The sequence below is a fragment of the Maniola jurtina genome, chromosome 12 (assembly GCF_905333055.1).
Source record: "Maniola jurtina chromosome 12, ilManJurt1.1, whole genome shotgun sequence".
Lineage (NCBI taxonomy): Eukaryota > Metazoa > Arthropoda > Insecta > Lepidoptera > Nymphalidae > Maniola > Maniola jurtina.
Genome location: NC_060040.1, coordinates 7,765,001 through 7,787,849, shown reverse-complemented (window position 1 = coordinate 7,787,849; position 22,849 = coordinate 7,765,001). Strand labels below are relative to the sequence as shown.

Below are 22,849 nucleotides of genomic sequence, written 5' to 3'. Positions count from 1 at the left end.
AGACGTGCACAGCTGGGCATAAGTCTCTTGTAGGGACTTCCACATGCTATGGTCTTGCGACGCCTGAATGCAGCGGCACCCTGCGACTCGTTTGATCTCATAAATAATTAGACAGATTTTTTTTGTAAAGAATATTATTATAGCTATGTTAAATAACGCTAATATTCTATTTTGTAACTGAGCTAAGCATAAAGTTTGTGCTAGGAGTAGGTACAAAACAAACGCGACGGGCGGGGTTTGAACTGTTGACTTTCGAAATTCAGTTTGCTCCGTTGACTGTTGAGTTATTGAAGCTTAAATTTAATGTACCAAATTTTTTTATTCGTTAAAATATATTTGCAGCAAACGGAACGCGATTAGATAATGGAATGGATAGAAATAACCTTGATATTTACAAGTGTAAATTAAAAATTTATAACACCCCCGACAAGTGAAGGTTACAGTAACTAGAAAAGAGCTGATAACTTTCAAACGGCTGAACCGATTTTCTTGGATTATAGCTAAGAACACTCTCGATCAAGTCACCTTTCAAACAAAAAAAACTAAATTAAAATCGGTTCATTAGTTTAGGCGCTACGGTGCCACAGACAGATACACAGATACACAGATACACAGACACACAGATACACAGATACACACGTCAAACTTATAACACCCCTCTTTATGGGTCGGGGGTTAAAAACATTGAACAGGAACATATTTATATTTTTTCGGAATTCCCTTCAAGTGTAGTAAAACACTTTTACAAAATTATAAAATAGTTAGTACTTACTGTTTTAAAAATTCAAATCCATGTACACAGACTAGAATGTTGCCATAAGCGTCTACTTTTAACAGGTTGCCATATAATGTATCGAACCAAAGACCTCTGAAATATTAAAAAATGTTAAATCATGCAAAGGTGCAAATTTAATTATGTACTTAGCCATCATCATGATCAACCCATCACCGGCTCACTACTAAGCACTGATCTCCTCTCAGAATATGGTTTTCACTATGCTGGCCTAGTTTCCTCACGATGTTTTCCTTCATTGATAAAGCAAGGTATATTTAATTGCTTAAAACGCACACAGCACCGAAAGTTAGAGAGGTGCGTGCCCGGGATCGAACCCCCAATATCCTCGCATTATACCTGCCATAGATTGCTGGGCAACTTAGTCAGTAAACTTTCTTCATCCAGTTTGGCTCAAGTAATTTATCCTGCGTAGAAGTCGTGATTTTTTTGCAAACTGTTTTTACGGCTCTGGATTCTCTAGCCCTTTAGAGCCTGGAGGTAAAAGTCGTGACTCGTGAGCAGCATGGCAAGTAACAGAATGCTAGAACTAGTTCACTACATAAAAATGATTACTTACCTAACAGGGAAGGAAGGATCATATTCAAATTCTAATATTTCCTGTGGATATCCTTTAGTTACCAGTCTTTCTTTGGTCAAGTTAAATCCTAAAGTTTCGTACTGAGGCGATTTATATTCTGAAAAGCAAAATTATTTTTTATCTCGTACTTTTTGGGAACATACATCTCCAGTTATTTTTGGAGATGTAACACATAGAAGAGCTTTCACACATCAGGGTCAAAAGAAACAACAGCAGGTCCAATACTCATTTACATGATTACATGCAGAGTAAACGTCCATAACATTGCGCCCTCTAATACATTATATTATGACAACTCTGTAGTCTCTACAGTCTACACATATTAATCTATATAATAAAACTACAAGCCAGTTGATAGTGACAACATCTGTTTTAGTATGTACGCATATATTACGCGTCCCATCTTAGGCCACATCACCACTTTCCATCAGGTGTGATTGTGATCAAGAGTGCCAATAAATTGAATTAAAAAAATATATGACGTGTATTAGATAATAAAAAAGTTTATCAAGAAGGTCAAGCATTAATTTCACCTTGCGTAATATTGTACACATACAATACCTAAATATTTATCAGTTTCACTGATGAAGTAATAATTGTACCTATTTCTTATTTATCAATAGTTAAGATGACTGATTTAATATTATCTCAATAACTATGTACCTAATAATAAAGTCGAACTTAAGGAATATTATTTTTTAAACAAACACCGGACTCTGACATAATCTACTCCTACAAACACTACTAAGTATAATTAATATTATTATGGAAGAATTTCGCACAGTTATACCTTATATCTTCCATTCTTAAAATAATCATTACTATTTATCTTTACTTATATTTAATCAACTAAGTTAGCAACAATACAAAAATGGATTACTTACATATTTTCTGATAAGAAACTTTATTTATGCGAATTAATGAGAATATTTTTTTGTTTATCATAATATTAAACAATTAATATCCATATTATCCATATCCATAGTAATATTATTATAAATTATGCGAATAAATGTTTATCTGTCTGTTACCCTTTTACGGCCCAACCGTTTTAAGTCTTTGACGAAATTTGGTACAGATAGCTTGCATCCCAGAGATGGACATCTAAGACATCATGGCGGAAAATCAAAGAGTTCCCACGGGATCTTTAAAACCTAAATCCACGCGCAAGAAGTCACCAACATCATCTAGTGCCTATACATTTATAAAATCAATGTAAAAGCGTGTTAGCCTGTCCCTTGTTTCAAAAGATTTTTATTACAGGAAACCCTAAAACTCCCATGGCATTTAAAAAATCTTTAATACATGTATTAAAGAACGCATGCATACGAACTACAAATTCGCGGTCTGAGCGGAAAGAGATTCAATAAATCTTTGTAAATTGTACAGTCATTGACCTACTATGATTTAACAAGCGTTTCGTAATAATTATTATACCTACCAACAATTTAAAAAAAATGGCAACTATATTCACAGATTGAGCAGTAACGAGTAGGTACCCTAAGTATACCGAAAAATAACTCACCAGCCAGTGTGTAGTCCATGTCAAATCCGTAAAACTTAACATTTTCTAAATGCAGAGATCTGTTGACAAATATTCTGAAAAAAATAATCGTAATTAGTACCTTATTCAGCTTCAAACAGGCCATATCCCAGCTATTACGCAAACGCATTTTCACTTTCTATGAGGCAGTGAAACTCATACTATATAACAGATCAAGTCAGTAAGAGTAGGTAAGGATTGGATTTATAATATCGAAAGCTTAATCCCAGTTTGCAAAATGAATATATTCAAAAATGTTTTTCTTACACTGCCCTACACTTTTGGAAATCACTTACTAAATAATAAATAGTTAATAATTAATTGTTTTGAAATTTTCTTCAATTGTCGAATAACAAATATGTAATGCCGAATAAAAATGGCTTTCTAAATAGGCAAATATTAAATTTTGGCTGAGCTTATAATTGTGGTCTAGAGTTCATAGGCGCGATAACCAGAGAAACAAGATTCGAATCCTGCATGGCGGGTTCCGTGATTATGTACCTACCTACTTACTTATTAAAAAAAATCTTAAGTCTAGTTAAAACACTATCATAAAGATTATAAATGAGCAACAAACCCTAATAAAATTACAAGAATTATTATTAGGTATCCATAGTTAAGTATATCATAAATGCGAAAATGTGTCTGTCCTGTCTGTGTGTTCCCTTTTCACTGCTAAACAACTGTATTGCTCGTAGCACAGAGATAGCTTGTATCCTAGAGACGGACGTAGACCAATCTATATCCTAGAAAATCAGAGTTCCCACGGGAATTTCGAAAATCGAAAACCACGCGGCTGCAGTCACGGGTATTAACTACGTTTTGTCAATCTGATTGGGCGTAACGATTCTTTGCCAAGGACATTCAATGTTGGATTTTAGTAACTGTTTATTCATATGACATCAGCTACTATCAAGATTATGTTGGTAGTAGGTAGACCTTACTATCAAGATTTTCGAGTATAGTAACTAAGATATCGAGGAACGGCAATTTATCAAAATAATGTACATTCAGCATCAATTTTCACGGTAATTTTATCAAAATATCAATTGACAATCACTCGATCGGCTTAATATAACGATTACCTAAGGTATTATCGGTCAAGCGGCATACTTATTGAAATTACGAGTCCTTGCACAATATTTTATGTTTGTAATCGGTTAGTTGTGTATTTTTTTAAGTTTCGTAATCTTTGTGTTCTATTTAAATCTCTCTTCACCCACATAGGCCTATTTAATGACATCTATTTCGATACTGTGTTTTCCACATACATGTCAGCTATATTACAGTCATATTATGTACGTATTTATTAACCCCCGACCCAAAAAGAGGGGTGTTATAAGTTTGACGTGTGTATCTGTGTATCTGTGTGTCTGTGTATCTGTGTATCTGTGTATCTGTCTGTGGCATCGTAGCGCCTAAACGAATGAACCGATTTTAATTCAGTTTTTTTTGTTTGAAAGGTGGCTTGATCGAGAGTGTTCTTAGCTATAATCTAAAAAAATTGGTTCAGCCGTTTAAGAGTTATCAGCTCTTTTCTAGTTTTCTTGTAGAAAAGAAGGTTAGATAACCGTTAGGTTCATAATATTATGTCAATAGACAAATGTCAAGCTGTCAATATGGACGTTGCCTAAATACATAATTATTTATTTGAAAATGATGTTTTGGAAAACTCAAATACTTTGGATCGTCGGGGGTGTTATAAATTTTTAATTTACACTTGTATATATTATGTAGATACGCTGCCGTAGCTGTTTATCTACCTGACTACCGAGTACCGACCGACTACATACCGACTACACAGTTCTTTCTAATTTACGTAGCCTGATGAACAAGGACAAATTAATGATAATCTTAGTTTTCAAGCAACTTTGGTAATTGCTAGGTTACAGGAGCATGAGATTCTTCCTAGTTCGGAGAACTTACGAGTTTAAAAACATATATACGTAGTTTATATATTTACCTACATTATTATGTGGTAGGTTATTATTCTTTGGCTTCGCGGAAAAAATAATTACTAGATAGGTAGGTAGGTATCTTGTGTGGAAATGTGTTAACTCTGTTAATCAATGTTTAATTTGTTGTGCCACTTGTTTAATTTCAATATTAGATTTACCCAATGCAAAAACGATGTAATCCATTACCAGTTTTTAGGGTTCCGTACCTCAAAAGGAAAAACGGAACCCTTATAGGATCACTTCGTTGTCTGTCTGTCTGTCCGTCTGTCGTGTCTGTCAAGAAAACCTATAGGGTACTTCCCGTTGACCTACAATCATGAAATTTGGCAGGTAGGTAGGGGTCTTATAGCACAAGTAAAGGAAAAAATCCGAAAACCATGAATTTGTGGTTACATCACCAAAAAAATTAAAATATGTTTCAATTTTCAAAGTAAGATAACTATACCAAGTAGGGCATCATGTGAAAAGGCCTTACTGTACATTCTAAAACAGGTTTTTATTTATTAGGTTTTGATTTATCGTGTAAAATGTCGGAAAAAAAACCCGAGTATGGAAACCTCGAGACGCGAGTCTGACTCGCACTTGGCCGGTTTTTCTTAGGAAAAAAATATCGTAGGTAGTTACCGCGAAATTGTACGCAGTTTTGAAATCAGTTACGTCTTCCTAAGTTAAACAATCGTTCTAGTATGCAATAGCCACGTGACACGTGCGCATTCATTTTGCAAAGTTCAAACGTATTATTACCTACGGACCCTTTCACAATACTTGCGGTGCGACGTGACGTCGATTCGTACAATTCTACAGTTGAGATTTATAGAACGCACTTTGACTTTTCTCAGAGACATGCTGAGATCTTTAGAGCGCACTTTGACTTTGCTCAGACTTAAGACATTGTTAAAACGAGACAGCGTGATACCGCTGGCATAAGTCTGTCTCGTTTTAACTGAAACTTAAGTCAAAGCAAAGGCAAAGTGCGCTCTATAGATTTCAACCTTAGACACTGTTATAGCGAGACAGCGCTATATCGTTGACGTAAGTCTGTTTCGTTTTAACTACGACTAAAGTCCGAGCAAAGTCAAAGTACGCTCTATAGATATCAGCCTTAGACAATGCACTAGCTATGCATCGTGGGAATTTACAAAGTAATCGCCCGAGGTGCGTCGTCATTCTTGCGAACAGAGAACTCCGGTGGAGCCCCTAAGAGCCCTTCCACCAAGTCGCATCGCAAGTATTGACTGCAACGTTACATCTCAATGCGATTCGCGTGTAAATTCTGACACGTGCGTTGACGTAGAAATAGACGATGCGACGATTGTGAAGGGTCCTTAGTCCCCTTATCCATGTCATGAGTTGTTTATTACTGGAAATGGTAACTTGTTAATAAGAACGTGCAAGCAACACAGTTATATTTTAGAAAATTAAAAATAGTAACCAAAGAGCTTTACATTTTAACATCTCTGATACACACAATAACACACATTCAACATTTTGGACATTATGTTAAGAGGAAACAAGTATTGTTTCAGGTCCATAATATAACACAAAGACGTGTCAATTGATATCATCCACAAATTATATCTGTGACTAATTTCAGAAACGGATGGTTCATAGACACATACAAATATTGATACCAAAGATAATAATACATAATATTATCGGTGACTGTAATTATTACAGGCACGGATAAAGAATTTATAGGGATATTTAATGCATTAAGTTAGGTTGAATGTGGCTCAGAACGAAATCTAATCTGATCTCTCCGACTCCTCGCAGTCTTGTAATAATATACCTATCCTATCCTTAGTAATTCTTTGAAGTGTGAAGCAAAAAGCTCGCGAAGGAGATATTGAATGAAGGGCCTCGGATAGGCTCATTGCATGGACTCACGAGCAAAGGGAAGAGAAACCGTTGCAAAATACAGTCCCACAGGTGAAGCTGAATGAAGGGGCGACGAAGCGAGTTTTCTTACGAAGTGTATTTAAAAATGTTTAAATAGGAAAGTATATTCACATCTAAGGATTTAAACGACGTGACGAGAAAAGAGACTTTTTACGAGAAAATTTTCCTTCCGTGTCTAATTTGTCAATACTTTAACAGTGTCTAACAGTGTCTGTGTATAATGTCTATTAACCCATTATAGCCTGAATTATTTTAAGGTCTCAGAATTGGGTTTTTTTATTAATATGTTGTTATTATGGACCCTATTAGTCATATCTGATCATTACAATTTTGGTTCAAGTCTTACTTCTGGAAATAACCATGGATGCCGCATGGCACCGCTAGGCTAATACCTTGTCTTTTCAAATGTTTCATAAATTCCTTTTAACTGATTGTTTCCAAAATATTTGAACACAATTTGATAAGAATTATTAAGGAATTTACTCTTTTATAGTTCAAGGTTTAAAATTGATTAAAAGTCCCAATAAATTGTATCAATATTTACATATATTTTCATGAAATTACATATTATTTGTATGAAACTGTAGGTTGCAGGGCGTACAGAGCCCCACATTGCATTTATTGAACTGTAGCCTAGTGTGAGTATGACAAGACTCTAATCCATACTTGCGACGTGACTTGCTGGGTACCAATAAATGATTTCTGCCGTCATAACGTATGCTGTCAGAGACCCGATTGCCAGTTCTAGATGTTTTTGAAACTGATGGACGGCTACCACCTCAAGGGGTATTTTAGAATTGTAATAGGTATGAGCTGATGAAGATGCTAGCACCACTTCACATCTAGCATTGAGTTGCTGACCAGTGGGATTATTTATGAAACCACCCTCATCTTCGTCAGGTAGAATTGCAAAGTCTGGAGGTTCAATTCATAGCAATAGAGGCTTGAGTTCATTGTCTTCTTCTAGTATGACAAGTGCCTTATGTTATGTACAATCCCTGTTGAAACAAATAAGCCATTACCTACGGAAAAACAAAAAAACTACATAATTTGGATTTTTAGTATGTATAATAGAAAGACAACATAACCGCCTAGTGGTGCCGTACGGCATCCGCATCTATTAACATGCCATAAACCAAACAATAAAACAAAATACAACAGATTTATGGTATGAGCAAGTAGATGCAAGGTTTGGCATCAAGTGTGAATGCTTAAAAGTATTACATTCCTTAAATTAAAAAAAATATGATACACTTACTTGAATATTGCATCCATTATTGGCAGAAATTTTACAACACTGATTTATCGGCGCTCGTGTGGTTCACAAAAAGCTCATGGGACAAAACAAAGTAAATGAAGTCATTGTTATGTCCCTCTAGCATGGCATTGAAAACAAACCACTTGACTTCACCTCTTATTACAAGGACAGGGCCCGAAAGTTTAAACATACGAAATTGGGTGACAAATGGCACCGCTAGGCTATAATGGGTTAAAGCCACCTGTTTCTGAAATTACAGGATGGTGTCAATATTTCGGAAGAATATGTATTTCTGACCAAAATGTACTGCAGTGCGGAACAGAGAAATCAGAAACCTACCTAAATCGTTTTATTAGTTAGTGTATACTATACGTAGGTACAAATTGTTTAAAAACTTTCCTTTAATTAGTGTTACGAATATGAATGACGCACGACGCACTTTCGTGGAGTACCTACCAGCTATGTGCTTGAGTATGTGTGATAAATATTAAACGAGAAACGAAGAAATTACAATAAAATCGAACAAGCACTATACAAACTGATACAGAATGACGCTGTACCTAGGTAGCAGCTAGGTAGGTTAGATGTTCTAACGAGTAATATAGAGAGGCAACTGTTACAGAAAATTATGCAAATACACTCTGACTCGACCTCAATACATACCCCGTAGGCGTACAATGCGTACATTTGCATCACCATCGTTAGAACATTGTTTCCCTTTGGTAGTATTAACTTAAACTGCTTCATCTTACTTTGAATTGATAGCTACTTGATAGCTACAGAGATATTTTAATAGTTTCAGTTCATATATACTTACTATAGATTCCTATAGTTATCATTTTTAAAACTTTTAAGCAGACCTACTTGATGCGTGATAGCCACTCAGCGCGCGATGGAGAGAGCTAGATGCTCGGGGTTTTCAAATTCATAGCAAATCAGTAATGAGATTCGTATGAGACTCGATATATATCTAAACGGGGTGCGAAGCTGAAGTGGCAACGGGCAGGGTACATATTCGGAGTTCAAAAAACCGATAGACGTTGGTGTGCCAAGGTGTTAAGAATGGCGACCTCGCACCCGAAAGCGCAGCGTTGGAAGGTCCGTTACTTTGACAGACGACATCAAAAGAATCGCAGGGAGCGCAAGATCGTGGTGAAGTTTCTACAAGAGACCTATCGGTTGATAATGAAGTAGTAACTTTTGCGCAAAACATGGAGCATCCGTTTATTGCAATAAATGCTCTGGATGATATAATTAGTGCTTGGTCTTGACACAAAATTTTATTTTTAATTTGGAACATACTACAGATGTCATCGAAATTGCGCGTCAAGCCAGGTGAGACTACGGATTTAAACATTGGCGCCGGTAGGTGTAACATCCGATTAATAACCCTATCTAGAGAAGATGACAGCGCAGACGCATATCCGCGTTATAAACCATGACAACGTGCAACTGGCTTTAGAATTATCTACAAGATCAATGTCACTACGCAAGTACATAATTCCAGCGAATGCTTTCCAGGCATCTAGAAATAATTTCGACTCGAGTGTCAACTGTTGGGTGAAATATTACGGACGAGGCTGCGGCTTCCCACATCCTATTAAATGTTATTTTAGTTGCTCTCAATTGCAACTACATAATAATATTATCTATCAATCAAGATGTTTTCATGTGATAGTTTTTTGTAATACCATAGCTATTGTTCTATCCTGTCGGATTCATTACCAGATGTTGCTGTTCCGAGAAATTATAAACAAAATTATCAGACTAAGTACTTATACCTAGTACCTATTAGGTACCACTTTGAATTCCTACTAACTGATTGCATTAGTAATAACTTGCATTTATTCTGCAATGGATACTACTATTCTACATCAAATAGGTATAGGTATGACTTGTGTCGGAGTTATGATAATGAGTTATGCAAATACATTTGATTTACAATAAATTGTTTTTGGCTGACTCCACTTAACGCCCAAAATATCTTGACTTAACAACTGATAAATATTCCGAGAGTAAAAATAGATATCTAACTCACTCATTAGGTGCCGCAGTGTATCTGTCTCCTTTGCCATACGAAGAGCCATTCGTAACGATCGAGTTATGAGACAGATCCGGTGTTCCATTCGCCATGACCTCGTGATACCTCATGTCACTACACTCTCGTAGCTTAGGGCTGCTATACAACTTCTGTTGTGTGTTTTTCATCTACAGATTCAGGTTACCAACAGTCTTTAACTATTTTAGCCCAAAATATAATTATACTAGTTACTTAGATGATAAGTCTTAAAGCCTAAACATGTAACAAAGTTTGCGGTTCTAATAATGCCCAACTTCTTTTATAAAAGGCAAGAAGCATTTGATAGTAACAAAGTTAGATAAAATAATTTCAGCTCTCATAGTGGTCGCACCTTCGAACATGCGAGTAATGCGTGTAAAACATTCTTTAGATTTTCAGTGGGAGATGATGTTGAGAAAAACTATGCCAAACAATGTTATTGACACTAGTCACATACATGATTATGTCCGCATACAAAACCGTAAGTGCCGTAGGAATTAGTAGGATGTAGCTAATAAATAAATCGGTATGGATGATATAAAAATCAAAATATGAACAGAAATACTTCAATACTTCTGTTCATAGTTCTCATAGACGTAAGGACTGAGGACTAACCAGTCATAGCAGGCTCTATTTACAATTTTCCTGGAAACTTCGCAAAATGTTAAGTAGATTTAAGAAGTAGGTGTATGAATTAGAAAGGGAAAACCTGGTAGGTAGGTACCTATGGTAAATTATGGAAGTGTCTAGTTGTAATTTCAAAACGGGTTCAAGTACCTAATTCTATTGACTACGCTATTTTAATAATATTATCCTGACAACAGATCCTTAAATTTTAAACAATAGTTGATAATATTTTTAATGGAAAGAAAACCAAACACCCAAAGAGATATAAGTACTTATACATAAATATTATAAAAGACTGAAATGTGTACATAGTAGGTACATACTGTATGAGTCATTGACTTAAATAAAAGATCTTTGTTTAAGTGTATTAAAACCTGATTTTGAAGAACAGAAGTATAATTTTCAATATAAAAATAACATTTGAAGAATATTAAGTATTTAGTCTAGAAATACGTAAAGAAAAATACAAATGTTTATTACAAATAATAATAAAGCTAGAAATAAAGGGCAATTTTGAAATGAAGGAGACCTACAACATAAAAATAAAACTGAAAACTGGTGGTATCCTAAAAGGGACCTTACACAATACACAAATACAATAACATATAAATATGATAGTGCGTGTTTTGCGTATCAGATTAGGTGAATTTGCGACTCAAACATAACCTAGCCCTAACTTTGTTACATTCAAACATTTATAAACACTACGCCTTAAAATTCTGTGATACATTCATTGGGCACGTATCGAAACTCGGAATGAACTCTTTGTCAAAAGAACACAGTCAAAAAAAATGTTTACGAATAACTTTATGTGAGCACTTTGGACACGTAACAAGCAATACACTCAACACAGATGATCGCGATAAGGTCGATTCGTGATAATCAAGTTTCACAAAGGACGTTGTCGAGCGGCAAGCGCGTTCGCGTATACTGACGCGGGACGCCATTCACGATATCCTCAACGTTTCCCCCGCGACCGCCGCCGCCGGCTTCAAACAGCTGATTCACTTCCTTGTACGAGTACCAAACTATACCAACAGCCGAAATGTAAATACGAAGTGTTAAACACTTGAATTGAGCAGCATTTTCCAGTGAGAAATAGACAATAAAAGCCAAAATATTAGGGATTAGGGTATATTGATCAGAATACCAAGTTAGGTGCTTTAATGGAAGTTATATGCCACTTCAAAGAAAGATTTACCTATTACATATAAACTTTATCACGAAAGTTCCAAACCCGAATCCAGCGGTCGTGCGTCGAAATTGGGAACTCTTATCAATACAAATAAATTATCACAACTATGTATTCCAAGTTCTGACAGAAGTTGCAGAAAACCATGGGATATTTTTACTTGTACAGCCTTTAAAGAGATTTATCATATTTTACAGTCACACGATGGAGACATCTAGAATTCGATTTAAATCGATTTTTGAAATATTCCTGCATAGGCAGTGATATCTCTTCAGTTGCCGTTAAAAGTTCAGTGAAAGTTAATGACGGACTATATATTGCCAGCTATGTGTTATTTAGTAAATTATTTTTTTCGTGTTCACACATCATATTTTTTTGGGACGAAACAACAACACAACTTGGTTTTCGAATTTTTCCTTTACTTGTGCTATAAGACCTACTTACCTGCCAAATTTCATGGTGCTAGGTCAACGAGAAGTATCCTATAGATTTTCTTGACAGACACCACAGGCAGACGAACAGACAGACAGACAGCAAAGTGAGGATATATGAGAGAAGGATACCATTTTTCCTTTTGAGGTACGGAACTCTAAAAAAGCAGTGCTGCCGAAGTCGTCGAAACTGGTAGAGGAAACTTCCAGGTTTAGAATATCTTTCCGTTATTGGTGCCGTTAGCGACGCGAAGGCTGCGAACACGTTAGCTCGTTGACTTCAAATGGTAACGTTCAAACCTCTCGGAAAACGTTGTACCTGCCTAGGCACTTGATTACGTGCAGGTATATGGCAGGTAATACTAAAAATGTTGTACCTAGGGGTCAACAACAGAATTCTATCATCATCATCATGATCAACACACTAGGTATACGTACTAAGCATGGGTCTCTGAATGAGAAGGGTTTAGAGTCTAAACTCTAAAAAACTGGCGCCCCGTGGCGGACTATAGTCTAAAGTCTAAACTTTAGACCATATAGTCCGCCACGCCTGGCCCACATTACATTACATTATGGAGAACTCTCAGGCAAACAGGTTTCCTTAAGATGTTTTCCTTCACCGTTTTAACTTGCTTTAGCAAAATGCTATTTAATTGATTAAATTAAAATAATATAGGTAACTTCAAAAGTTAGAGGTGCGTGCCCGGAATCGAATCCCCGACCTCCCGAATAGGAGGCCGACGTCTTCTACTAGACTATCACTACTCTATATTGTATACACCGCAGAATTCTGTATTATCTTCTAATCTGATCACCTAGTCAAAATGTTATGAATGTGTTGTTTGTTGATACCATATTTCTAGATATTATACCGTCATGGACCGCCTTGTACAATGTAGATATAGATATGGACGAAAATATCAGGGACATTTTACCGTCCCAGCTCGCGGATAAAATTATAATATTACATTCCTCTATACCATGTTTTTATTTACAGCTTGACATCACTGGAATGTCTTGAGTCAAATATTTACAATTTACATCCTGCTATCAATGTGTGACGTGCATCGTACATACCTATGCTGTAAGTCTCTCTTATCAAACCAAGTGCTGTGCATGGTGCTTAGGGATTCTGCGAAACTGTCCAGCTCCGCGTCTGTTTTGTCACTTCTTGCTAACGGTTTGTCGATGCCGACGACAGATTTGTCAGGTATTTCCACGGTGACATCGCCGGCAACGAATGTCACCACAGGTTTACGCTTCGTTGCCGAGTTGGCGCGCGCCCGTATCTCTTGCGGAGTTAATGACGGCGACAGCGGATAGGCGTTTTCGAATGCGTCCGGCATTTTGATTAACGTAAAACCACACGTAAAACGGTCCGATCGATATAGAAGTCAAGAAACTAATGTAGAAAACAACTAGCTAAACAAATGATCGTTAAGTGCTTATTACTAATGATAACATTTTGACGGGTCACAGTTCATTTCTGATGTAAATGTTCTTTAACATAATACAATTATAGCCATTATCTCGAGGCATTAATCGAATAATGAGCGTAATGTAAATTTTGTCACTAATTTAAATTTAACCTTCACAAAATATTTTATCTATTCTGGAAAATGATGTTGACTGTGTTGTATTGTAGCAAAACTTTAGACAGTCTTCTGACTCGAGCGAGTTCATTGTGGACTTTTTCTCAGACGGCGTGTTTGGAACTCTGCGAGGGTTCCAAACACGCCCTGGTTTAGCTTTAAGTTAACGTTATTAATAATTATATGAATTAAAGTAATAATATGACCATTACATAAATATTCAACAATTATTATTGACAGTCATAAAGTGTAAAATGGTACCTGTTATTAATAAAAGGCTTTGACTTTGAAGGGCTTAAATTGCAATCCATTACTTAAATTGGGTTAAACTTAGTGATTCTCTTAAAATATGAGTAGGTACCTACTTAGGTATACCTAGATTTGATTCACTAAAACATTACTAAGGTAAATAAAGTCTGACTGTTATATTATTTGCAGACCTAGTTTAGATAGTTGAAAACATTAAGAAACTTGGATTGCTAAGTTTCTGCAAAAAGGCCCTTCCTTCTTGGAATGGAGTTCCAGAGCTTGACACCATTTAAAGTGAATTGGTTTCCATATAATTCAGTTCATCAGTGGGGCATGTCAAGCTTATTACAAGCACTGGACCACACTAAAATAAGCAGTGAAAAGCTGGCAGCAAGACAGACACTCTTTCGCATTTATAATATTAAATAGTATGGATTGTATGTATCTTTACTTGTGACTGTAAAAACCTCAATTTCAGAACATCCTAAAACCTTGAGAGAAGTAAAAAGTTCTTACCTATGTTCAGCTCGACGATAATATTTCTTGGACAAAATTGGGTCTGGATTTTGGCATTCTTTACTTGTACAGCCGTCCATATTGAACTGTTTCAAAAATTTTGTCCGAAAACTTAATTTACGCAAGTAAAAACGAAACAGTTTAGTATCTTACTGTAACTTGACACCACTTAACCATACACTAGTCTAACAATAATGATCTGAAACAAACAAATGAATAATGATTTGATATCATCTATTTGCTTTGAGATGGGTTTGTTTGTTCTGCGCTCCAAACAAATATACTTCGGCTACCATTTGAATAAAACAATCAAACTCAATAGAATTTTGTAGATATATTCTAGAAACTAATATCGATATCTGTGGTTTTCCAGATTCCTGTTAAAATGTTCTACAGTCTATAGAATTTACATATTTAACAGGAATTTACATATAATTTTAATCCTAACCTTTTCATTGAAAATGGCTACCTACAGACATAGTTACCTATATGTATATGTTAGTTTCTAGAAGTGCCCACAAAATTACATTGAGTTTAATTGGTTAATATTCAAATGAGAAATAAACTATGTTTTTGTGTAGAGAATGATGGTGAGTCCTCTGTTAAAGGATTCAAATTTTTCAGTTGGCACTAAATAGGTACTTATAGAAAGTTCATTAGTTGCTAGTTGGTGCAAATTTTCGATAAGCATATTTCCCTGGCTATAACAAAACAAAACAATTAACTCCTGCCCGGCTAGCATGGGCAGTAGATAAAAATTATATCCACTGATGTCATAGAAATCGGGGATATAATTTTTATCTACTGCCCATGCCAGCCCGGCTGGGCGACTTTAAGACATATGCAAGTTAATGTCGGACAGCACCATCTATGATGAATAAACATTATTTTTAGTTGTGAAGTATCCATGATTTTTTTATATAACAACAAATTCACGGATTTCGGCTTTCCTTTACTTGTGCCATAAGTCATTGCTACCTGCCAAATCATGATTCTAGGTCAACGGGAAGTAACCTATAGGCTTTGATTCCCTAAATCCCTAGTCTTGACGGATAGACAGACAGACACAACAGAGTCATTTTTTCTCTAGACACGGAATCCTAAAACGGCACCTAAATGTCTATAAGTGCATAATTATTGTTCTATACTTACAAAAAATCATTTTTAGTAAAATAGATTTAATATAATATATTGTTAGGGTAGATAGAAAAGAAATCATCCCTCAATTTATTTAATGCACTGCCGAAACTAATTTTGATGCTGGATACACAATAGCTTCAGCTAATAATTCTGAATTAAATACAGAAATAATCACAGATTTAAATCTTTGGAAATAATCCTTACAGTTTATTCAACTCACCAAACGCAACAGCCAAATTTTTAATTCATGAATCGTATGGCACTTTACGTAGTTTGTAGAATGAGAATCACCGATTCACCGATTACCGCATGAAATTGCACACAGTATACAACAAAAATTGATTACTGAAATCGCAAATCAGATCAGAATATGTATAAAATTCAATTCTCATTTCTCTTCCTACTGCAAGATAAAGCCTGAAAATATGAAACCACGAATCACGATTGAAAACTAAAAAATCTGAATTTTCGGCTTACGGAAAATGATAGCTTCAGCCGTCAGCGTCACGATCGCAGCTGATTGGTTGACATTCGCTTACGATTGGCTACAATGCATTGTTGCAACAAAAATACTACAAATTCAGCCAATCAAAATAGTTGCGATTGAAAGTGACATTGGAAATATTGGAACACTTGTATTGTTTATGGATACTCCTGAAAAACTGAAGTAACAAGTCCGAAAACGACTGAAAAGTACCTACCTACTGAAACATACTGAAATGACTGAAGAAAGCAATGAATTTATTAAATAGAGTTTGGCTAATGAAAGATGACTCTCGGTTTTTTTCCAAACTTTTAAGTATTGGACTTCGTCTGTGATGGCGTTTGCTGGCGCGCGTGCTGTGCTTGTTTGGAGTGTTTTTTTTGTTAAGAGTGGTTGGTTTTTGTGTTTTTTGGTGGTGGAACTGACTGGGAAGCGCTCTAAAGGGGCGCCGCGCGTGTGTCGGCGGGCGCCGGCGCAGACGGAGTCCATGCTTGTATAAATATTAAATTCAATAACTTGAAAATATCACAAACTTGACATTGGCTAATCAGAGTAAAGCCAGATTTAAAGAAAAAAAAAAAACTTTTAAGTGGGTAACCCTAAAACGACGATTGACGTCATTCATTTCTTATGTAAGTATGACAATTTAATTTTGATACTTGGTTTAAATTCGTAAAAGATATAAATATATTAATTATGTTTTCTAAAATCATGTCTCTTATTAGCACATAGCTTTTAATATATTACGATTGTAAGCGATACGATATTACATCATTGGTTATGATTTCTGATTTTAACACAAAAAATGTTTCCTTTGATAATAAAACTGGAAGATGTATCAGGGACGTCAAAGTGTCTGGGAATCAAACCCCCAATCCCTTGATGAGTTTTCAAAATCGTAGAAGTTTGTTAAACCGGATATGTGTGAAAAGATTTTTAATTTGTAAATTAACATTTAAAAAATTAAATAATGGCAAGTATCAAATTAAGTTATTCAATTTTTTCACTATAAGTTTGGGGATGCCCTCCGATTTTTTTTTAAAGCCAGGCGATTTCAGTCTCATCTTTCATTAGCCAGACTCTAGTAGTAATCGAAGGTAGTAATCTAGGTTTTTTTTCTCTCGTCTGGCTTTACACTGATTAGCCAATGTCAAGTTAGTAGTCATTTACAAGTTAGGGAAACTATATGTACTTCGTATGGACTTCGTCTGTGCCGGCACCCACCGACATACACGCGGCGCCCTTTTAGAGCGCTTCCCAGTCAGTTCCACCAGCAATAAACACCAGCAGAACACAAAAACCGGCCACTTCTAAAAAAAACACTCCAAAAAGTCACAACACGCGCGCCAGCAAACACCATCACAGACGAAGTCCTAATCTAGGTATAGTCAGAGACGTGCTACCTAAACATGATTGTGCACTTCAGTTTTAATTCCCTGCAAAAATAAATTCTGTTGCATTAGCATAAAGTCCAATTTCTAATACAATTATGCTAAGCGGAAAAACGAGCCGAGCGAGAGGTCTATAAATTGGAGTGTGTCACTGTCTAATGGATTGCAAGCATAAAAAAATATTTTCTATGGTACGAATTATGATGTAGCTCACAAAGTTCTTATTCATTGTTTATTTAATTTCAAACAACAAGATTACTTTCTTTTGTTTTCGCAGTAATTTTCATACTGTTATCTTTATTTTATAATGTCATTAAAATATCATTTAGTTTAAAAAATATTATAAATATTTTTTTAAAATAATAGGATGACAACACTGGGTGTCAAGCAAAACAATATGGCGAACATTTTGTGCTATACTATACAGAAGTAGTAAGGTAACCATAATTTGATTGTTTAATGGAAGTGTTTTTTTCTGTTTATCGATAGATTTCTCAAAAATGAAGACTTAAGGCAAAAATGGATCGCTGTCGTTCCAGGAAATATCACCAAATATTCGGCAGTTTGCGGAATGCATTTTAAAGCGGAAGATTTTGCTACGGCTTCGTGTGCACTGATTTTTTTTTAAAAAGAAACGCTGTACCATCAATTTTCCCAAAAGTATGCCTTGCTTACGAACTTCCTAAAACTGTTTAGGACCTAAACACATGCACCAGATTATACAAAATAATTTTACTTACCTATATTATAGGTACCCATACTTAACATGACTGGTACTTTTTCGCAGAAATTTAACAAAAAAAAATTGAATTTCTCTACTTTTATAACTACAGCGCGGCAGACTATGGCCTAAACCTTTATCATTCTGAGAAGAGACCCGTGCTCAGTAGTGAGCGGCGATGGGTTATCATGATGATTCATCCTCTCCTATTCTCATATAATCCGTCAAATGTCTTACATTATCAAATCGTGTTGTCACCCTAATAGAAAGGGACACACTCCAATTTAGCGCTATCTCAATAGGCTCGTTTTTGGTGTCTCAGTGCACAATCTTGTTTAGGTAGCATGTCTCTGGGTATAGTACGTCCATGGAAGGAAGTAGCCGCTAAACAGAAATCTCCAGATTCGTGGTCAGTGAAACAGAATAAAAAGTGGGTAACTAACTAACTCTGTGGTGTTTGCCGAAGCGGCTCCACAGTGTATTGTACTTGGATGAAGGATTTTTTAGAAACAGTGTTTGACTATGGTTTGGCTTGCAGCCAACAGATCGAGCGACAAATGGTTGGAAAGCATTAATATTGGAAGACCCTCTGTGCTCCCCATAGCCACGCCTAAACTGCTGGCAAAGAGTAAATGTATATACTGGTTGTTGTTGGCTGGTTCCCGAAAGCATGTGGATCCATCATAATAATATTTTCGGACGGACTTATGGGACGAACACAATGGTTATAATGACAATTTAAGGGGCATGAGACGGGCCTGCCCGCGAAATTCAAATTTAATTTGGTTTTTCTCAATTTGTAAACTAATACGACAATGTAGGCTTATGGCATTTTAATTGCGACAATGGCAGTATTATCCTCACAGGTTTATATAAAAATCTTTACTTAAAAAGGTCCATTTTAAGAAATTAGTCCTAGTATCGACTATGTTGTGAGAATAGTCGATACTAAAACTAATATCTTAAACTGGACCCTTTCAAGTAAAGATTTTTTTATATAAACATACTTATGTGGATAATACTACCATTGACGCAATTAAAATACCATAAGCCTATGTTGTCGTATTAGTTCACAAATTGCGAAAAACCAAATTAAATTTGAATTTCGCGGGCAGGCCCATCGCTTCCATTCCACCTTCTACCTTAATCACAGACCATGGACCAATAACAATTTAATCTGGCCACAGGCTAAAAATCTCCGGATTCCTGGTCTGTGGTGGTCTGTGTTCTGACGACTGACGTTGATGGCTGTTTACATATTTGTGCTCACTCGAAATTATGATAAATTCAATATAAACTCAGTGAAATTGTGTAGAATCTTTTTATTAATATGTTTATAATTCAGTTATTCAATTAGTACGAATAAATGATTGAATAGTAATATCTAATGGCTTATACAGAGAAGGTGTCCCTCAATGGCACCGCACTCTCGTTTTTACTATACGAATGTATGAATTCTGTTAATAGTCAGGTATGTATGCTTTCTTTTAGGTTGTTATGCCGTTTTCAAATACTGAAATAATATTGCGAAATATTTTTATTGCAGGAGGGTTTCCTTATCGGCGATGTAACTTCACAAATTACTAACCATATTTCGGACTCCCAAAATGATAGCGCCCGCCTGGACACCCAAATTGTAATAAGGACTGTGTTACCGTTGCCTTCAGTGTCGTTATTTTACTTACCCACTGGTACAATAAAGGAAGATTTGTTATCAGAACTACTCTCAAGTGCTGCAACTGAAGTGGTGGGCTGGTATAAGTATAGGAAAAATAGCAGCATAAAACCTACCTTCCGGGACAAATTAATATCAAAAGGATTACAAAAGTACTTCGAAAAATATCATGGGAGAAAAACTTTTGTCTCATGTAACTTATCAAGTAAAACATCTTCCGCCAACTCGACACATACTCTGATTTATAGATTTGGTAAAATAAACTGCCTCGACATGTATGAGTATGTTGAGGATGTAACAGCAAATTTGGGTGAAAAACTGACTGGATATAAAAAGGCAAATAGAGTATCACAACATTGCATATTTAACAAAATTGTCAAAGAGAGTAATGTTCAAACTAATAACACAGATGAAGCAATATTGAAGATCCAGGAGGCAGTAGATGTGCGACTTATAAAAGAAGCTAAAATAGCGGCTAAAAATGAGTGTTCAATTAGGGAACTAGAAGCAGAAATCAAATTAATGAGTACAATTTTGGCCAACAATCAAGCAGTGGACCTGGAAGCCGCATACAAAAAAATTGTTGAAGAAAAATATATTAACCGAGAAGTTGAGATGGCCCAAGCATGCATAGATGCATTGAAGGCCCCTACCACCGTGGACATACTGAGTGTACCTAATATTTTAATTAATAATATTAACAAAAGTTTATCTGATAGTCAGAGTTCTACCCCGGTTAAAGAGAATGATGTCAAAGAGGGAACTCCCAGCCCTGTACTGATGACTCCAAGTTGTGTGAAATCACCAACGTTAAATTATGCTGCAGTGCTCAAGAAAAATTCAGATGCAGCTTCAACAAGTGTTAGTTTTTTTTTACAATTACATATAACATTTTTGTAACTAAGAATAGTAGAAAATTAATTAAAAAAAGTTCCCAATTCTTACTTTATTCAGCACCTACTATTTTTGTACAAAAAAAAATCTATAATTTGCAATATGTATGCTTTGCGTACTATATCAGACTTTAAAATGATAATTTTTTTATTGCAGAAAACCAATTTCAGTGAAGATTTAATCACCTTTGATGTGGAAGAGAATCATCACAAACCTATCCTCATCAATGATAATACCACTACTGGTGGCAGCTCCCCAGAATATTGAAAGTGCCTTATATATGTATAAAATATTTAATTAAGTTACCATAAACAAAACACACTAACATGTAAACTATCAGTTTTGTTATTGTTGCTCATAGTAAATATCCAAGGTCTAATATTAACATTTCCTTGATTTTTTCATTGTTTTATATTATTGCTATAAAAATTACTGTATATAGTAATATGATTGTTTAGTTTGATAATATAATACCTTTGACATGTGGTTATATTCATAGTATATTTTTGTGTTCTATAAGTTTCAGATTCTACTTAATTTTCATGTTTGTCTTTGACTTTACTAGCATTTAAGCAACTTATTGACTACTCTCATGAAATATATGATATATCATAATAACATTACCAGAGATCTTGTAAATAAAATTTTATTGTTTATAAATGATCAATCATTCAAACTTGTAGAAAGTATTTTTGTAACAAATTACAGGACATAGTTAATTCGGTATTATCCTATCAGATTCTGCATACCTATTGGGAAATAATAATATACTCGTGCTTGAAACCATAATTTATTTGTATTGTATTTAAATTTCTTGAAAACATTAAACTTAAGGATAAACCTAGCAGCTAACAAGCTAACCCAATTATTACTGAAAAAGTGGAGGGAGCCCACATGGAATGGCCAACATGTATTTTTGTAAAACTGAATGAAAGTTAAGACCATCATTTCATTAATAAAATTTCATTAGGTACCAAGATTTTTACTCAATTCATAAAACCCTGTAAGTTCTGTAACATATCATTTGTTTTAACACCCTACTCATTTGTCTACTAATATATTGAAATAAAACCAAATAAAGACTTTAATATTTTTTTAATTTTAGTACATCTATATATCACTTACCTATATTACTATGTAATTGATAACATCTAAATGGCACCTATATAATTTACATTGAATTAGTTAAAAATGGAAAAATGTACCACTCCTAAATCCATAGGTAATATAAAAGTCACCAGACCTGTGAGTCAAGTTATATGGGAATGTTATTGTTAGGCGAAATTATTCTTAATAGCATTAGTCCGCGCCAAACAGATAGTCATCCTTGAACTTAACCGCAAGATGCGTCGCAACAGCGTTTTCTAAGCGTCAGTGAAGCGCAACGTACGGGGGAGAGGAGCACACCAAACCGCGTGCCGTGCCGCTCTCTCCACGTTCGCCATCTGCATTAGTGTGAGTGCTGCATCTGTACACAGTACACGAATGCGTGGAACAATACCTGCGCGAGCTGGCACTCGCATCGTAGGTCTATACAATTGTCAAGGTGGCTGTCAACTCATACTCACAGTTAAGTTGAGGTGGCAGTGAACTTTCAGAATATTGGGAGTGGCGGCCTCAATTTTATCTTTGAATAATTACTTAATAATATATCCCACCAAAAACATTTAATGTAAAAAGGTAGCCAAGACTCACAAATTCATAATGTTTTCACTGTTAAAAAGTTATGAGATCTCTAGTAGAGCCAAGCCCCTAGCTGAGCTTAGATTTGTGCTGGCCATGGGAGCTATCCCAAGTCCAAAGTATATAGCTTTTAAATGTTCTTGACTATATGACATTTATAACAA

The 22,849-nt window shown here is 35.4% G+C and overlaps 2 protein-coding genes and 1 long non-coding RNA gene across 4 annotated transcripts in view; 2 read left to right on the top strand and 1 right to left on the bottom strand.

The window, feature by feature from the left end:
* LOC123870388 (cytosolic purine 5'-nucleotidase) overlaps positions 1 to 13,756 on the bottom strand; it is a 28,125-nt gene extending 14,369 nt beyond the window's left edge. The window contains exons 1-4 of the mRNA XM_045913674.1: positions 13,418 to 13,756; positions 2,899 to 2,972; positions 1,353 to 1,470; positions 773 to 868 (exon numbers count right to left, since the gene is read on the bottom strand). Coding sequence (XP_045769630.1) covers positions 773 to 868; positions 1,353 to 1,470; positions 2,899 to 2,972; positions 13,418 to 13,686 — 557 coding nt within the window. The 5' untranslated portion in view covers positions 13,687 to 13,756. The remainder of the gene's footprint in view (positions 1 to 772; positions 869 to 1,352; positions 1,471 to 2,898; positions 2,973 to 13,417) is intronic.
* A 2,702-nt stretch (positions 13,757 to 16,458) lies between these two features.
* Positions 16,459 to 22,849, top strand: part of LOC123870393 — a 28,381-nt gene continuing 21,990 nt past the window's right edge. For both annotated transcript variants that reach the window (XR_006797068.1, XR_006797069.1), the window contains exon 1: positions 16,459 to 16,472. This is a non-coding gene — a long non-coding RNA (uncharacterized LOC123870393). The remainder of the gene's footprint in view (positions 16,473 to 22,849) is intronic.
* On the top strand, positions 19,644 to 22,095 carry LOC123870374 (BRISC complex subunit FAM175B-like). The gene is made up of 3 exons (XM_045913656.1): positions 19,644 to 19,904; positions 19,980 to 20,969; positions 21,159 to 22,095. Exons 1-3 carry the CDS (start codon positions 19,821 to 19,823, stop codon positions 21,267 to 21,269), a joined length of 1,185 nt encoding a protein of 394 aa, XP_045769612.1. The 5' UTR covers positions 19,644 to 19,820; the 3' UTR covers positions 21,270 to 22,095.

Coding starts and splice junctions, on each gene's coding strand:
- LOC123870374 (XM_045913656.1), top strand. CDS start 19,821: ATGGCTTATACAGAGAAGGTGTCCCTCAATGGCACCGCACTCTCGTTT. Junction 19,905..19,979: donor TGAATTCTGTTAATAGTCAG/GTATGTATGCTT, acceptor TTTTTATTGCAG/GAGGGTTTCCTTATCGGCGA. Junction 20,970..21,158: donor CAGATGCAGCTTCAACAAGT/GTTAGTTTTTTT, acceptor TTTTTATTGCAG/AAAACCAATTTCAGTGAAGA.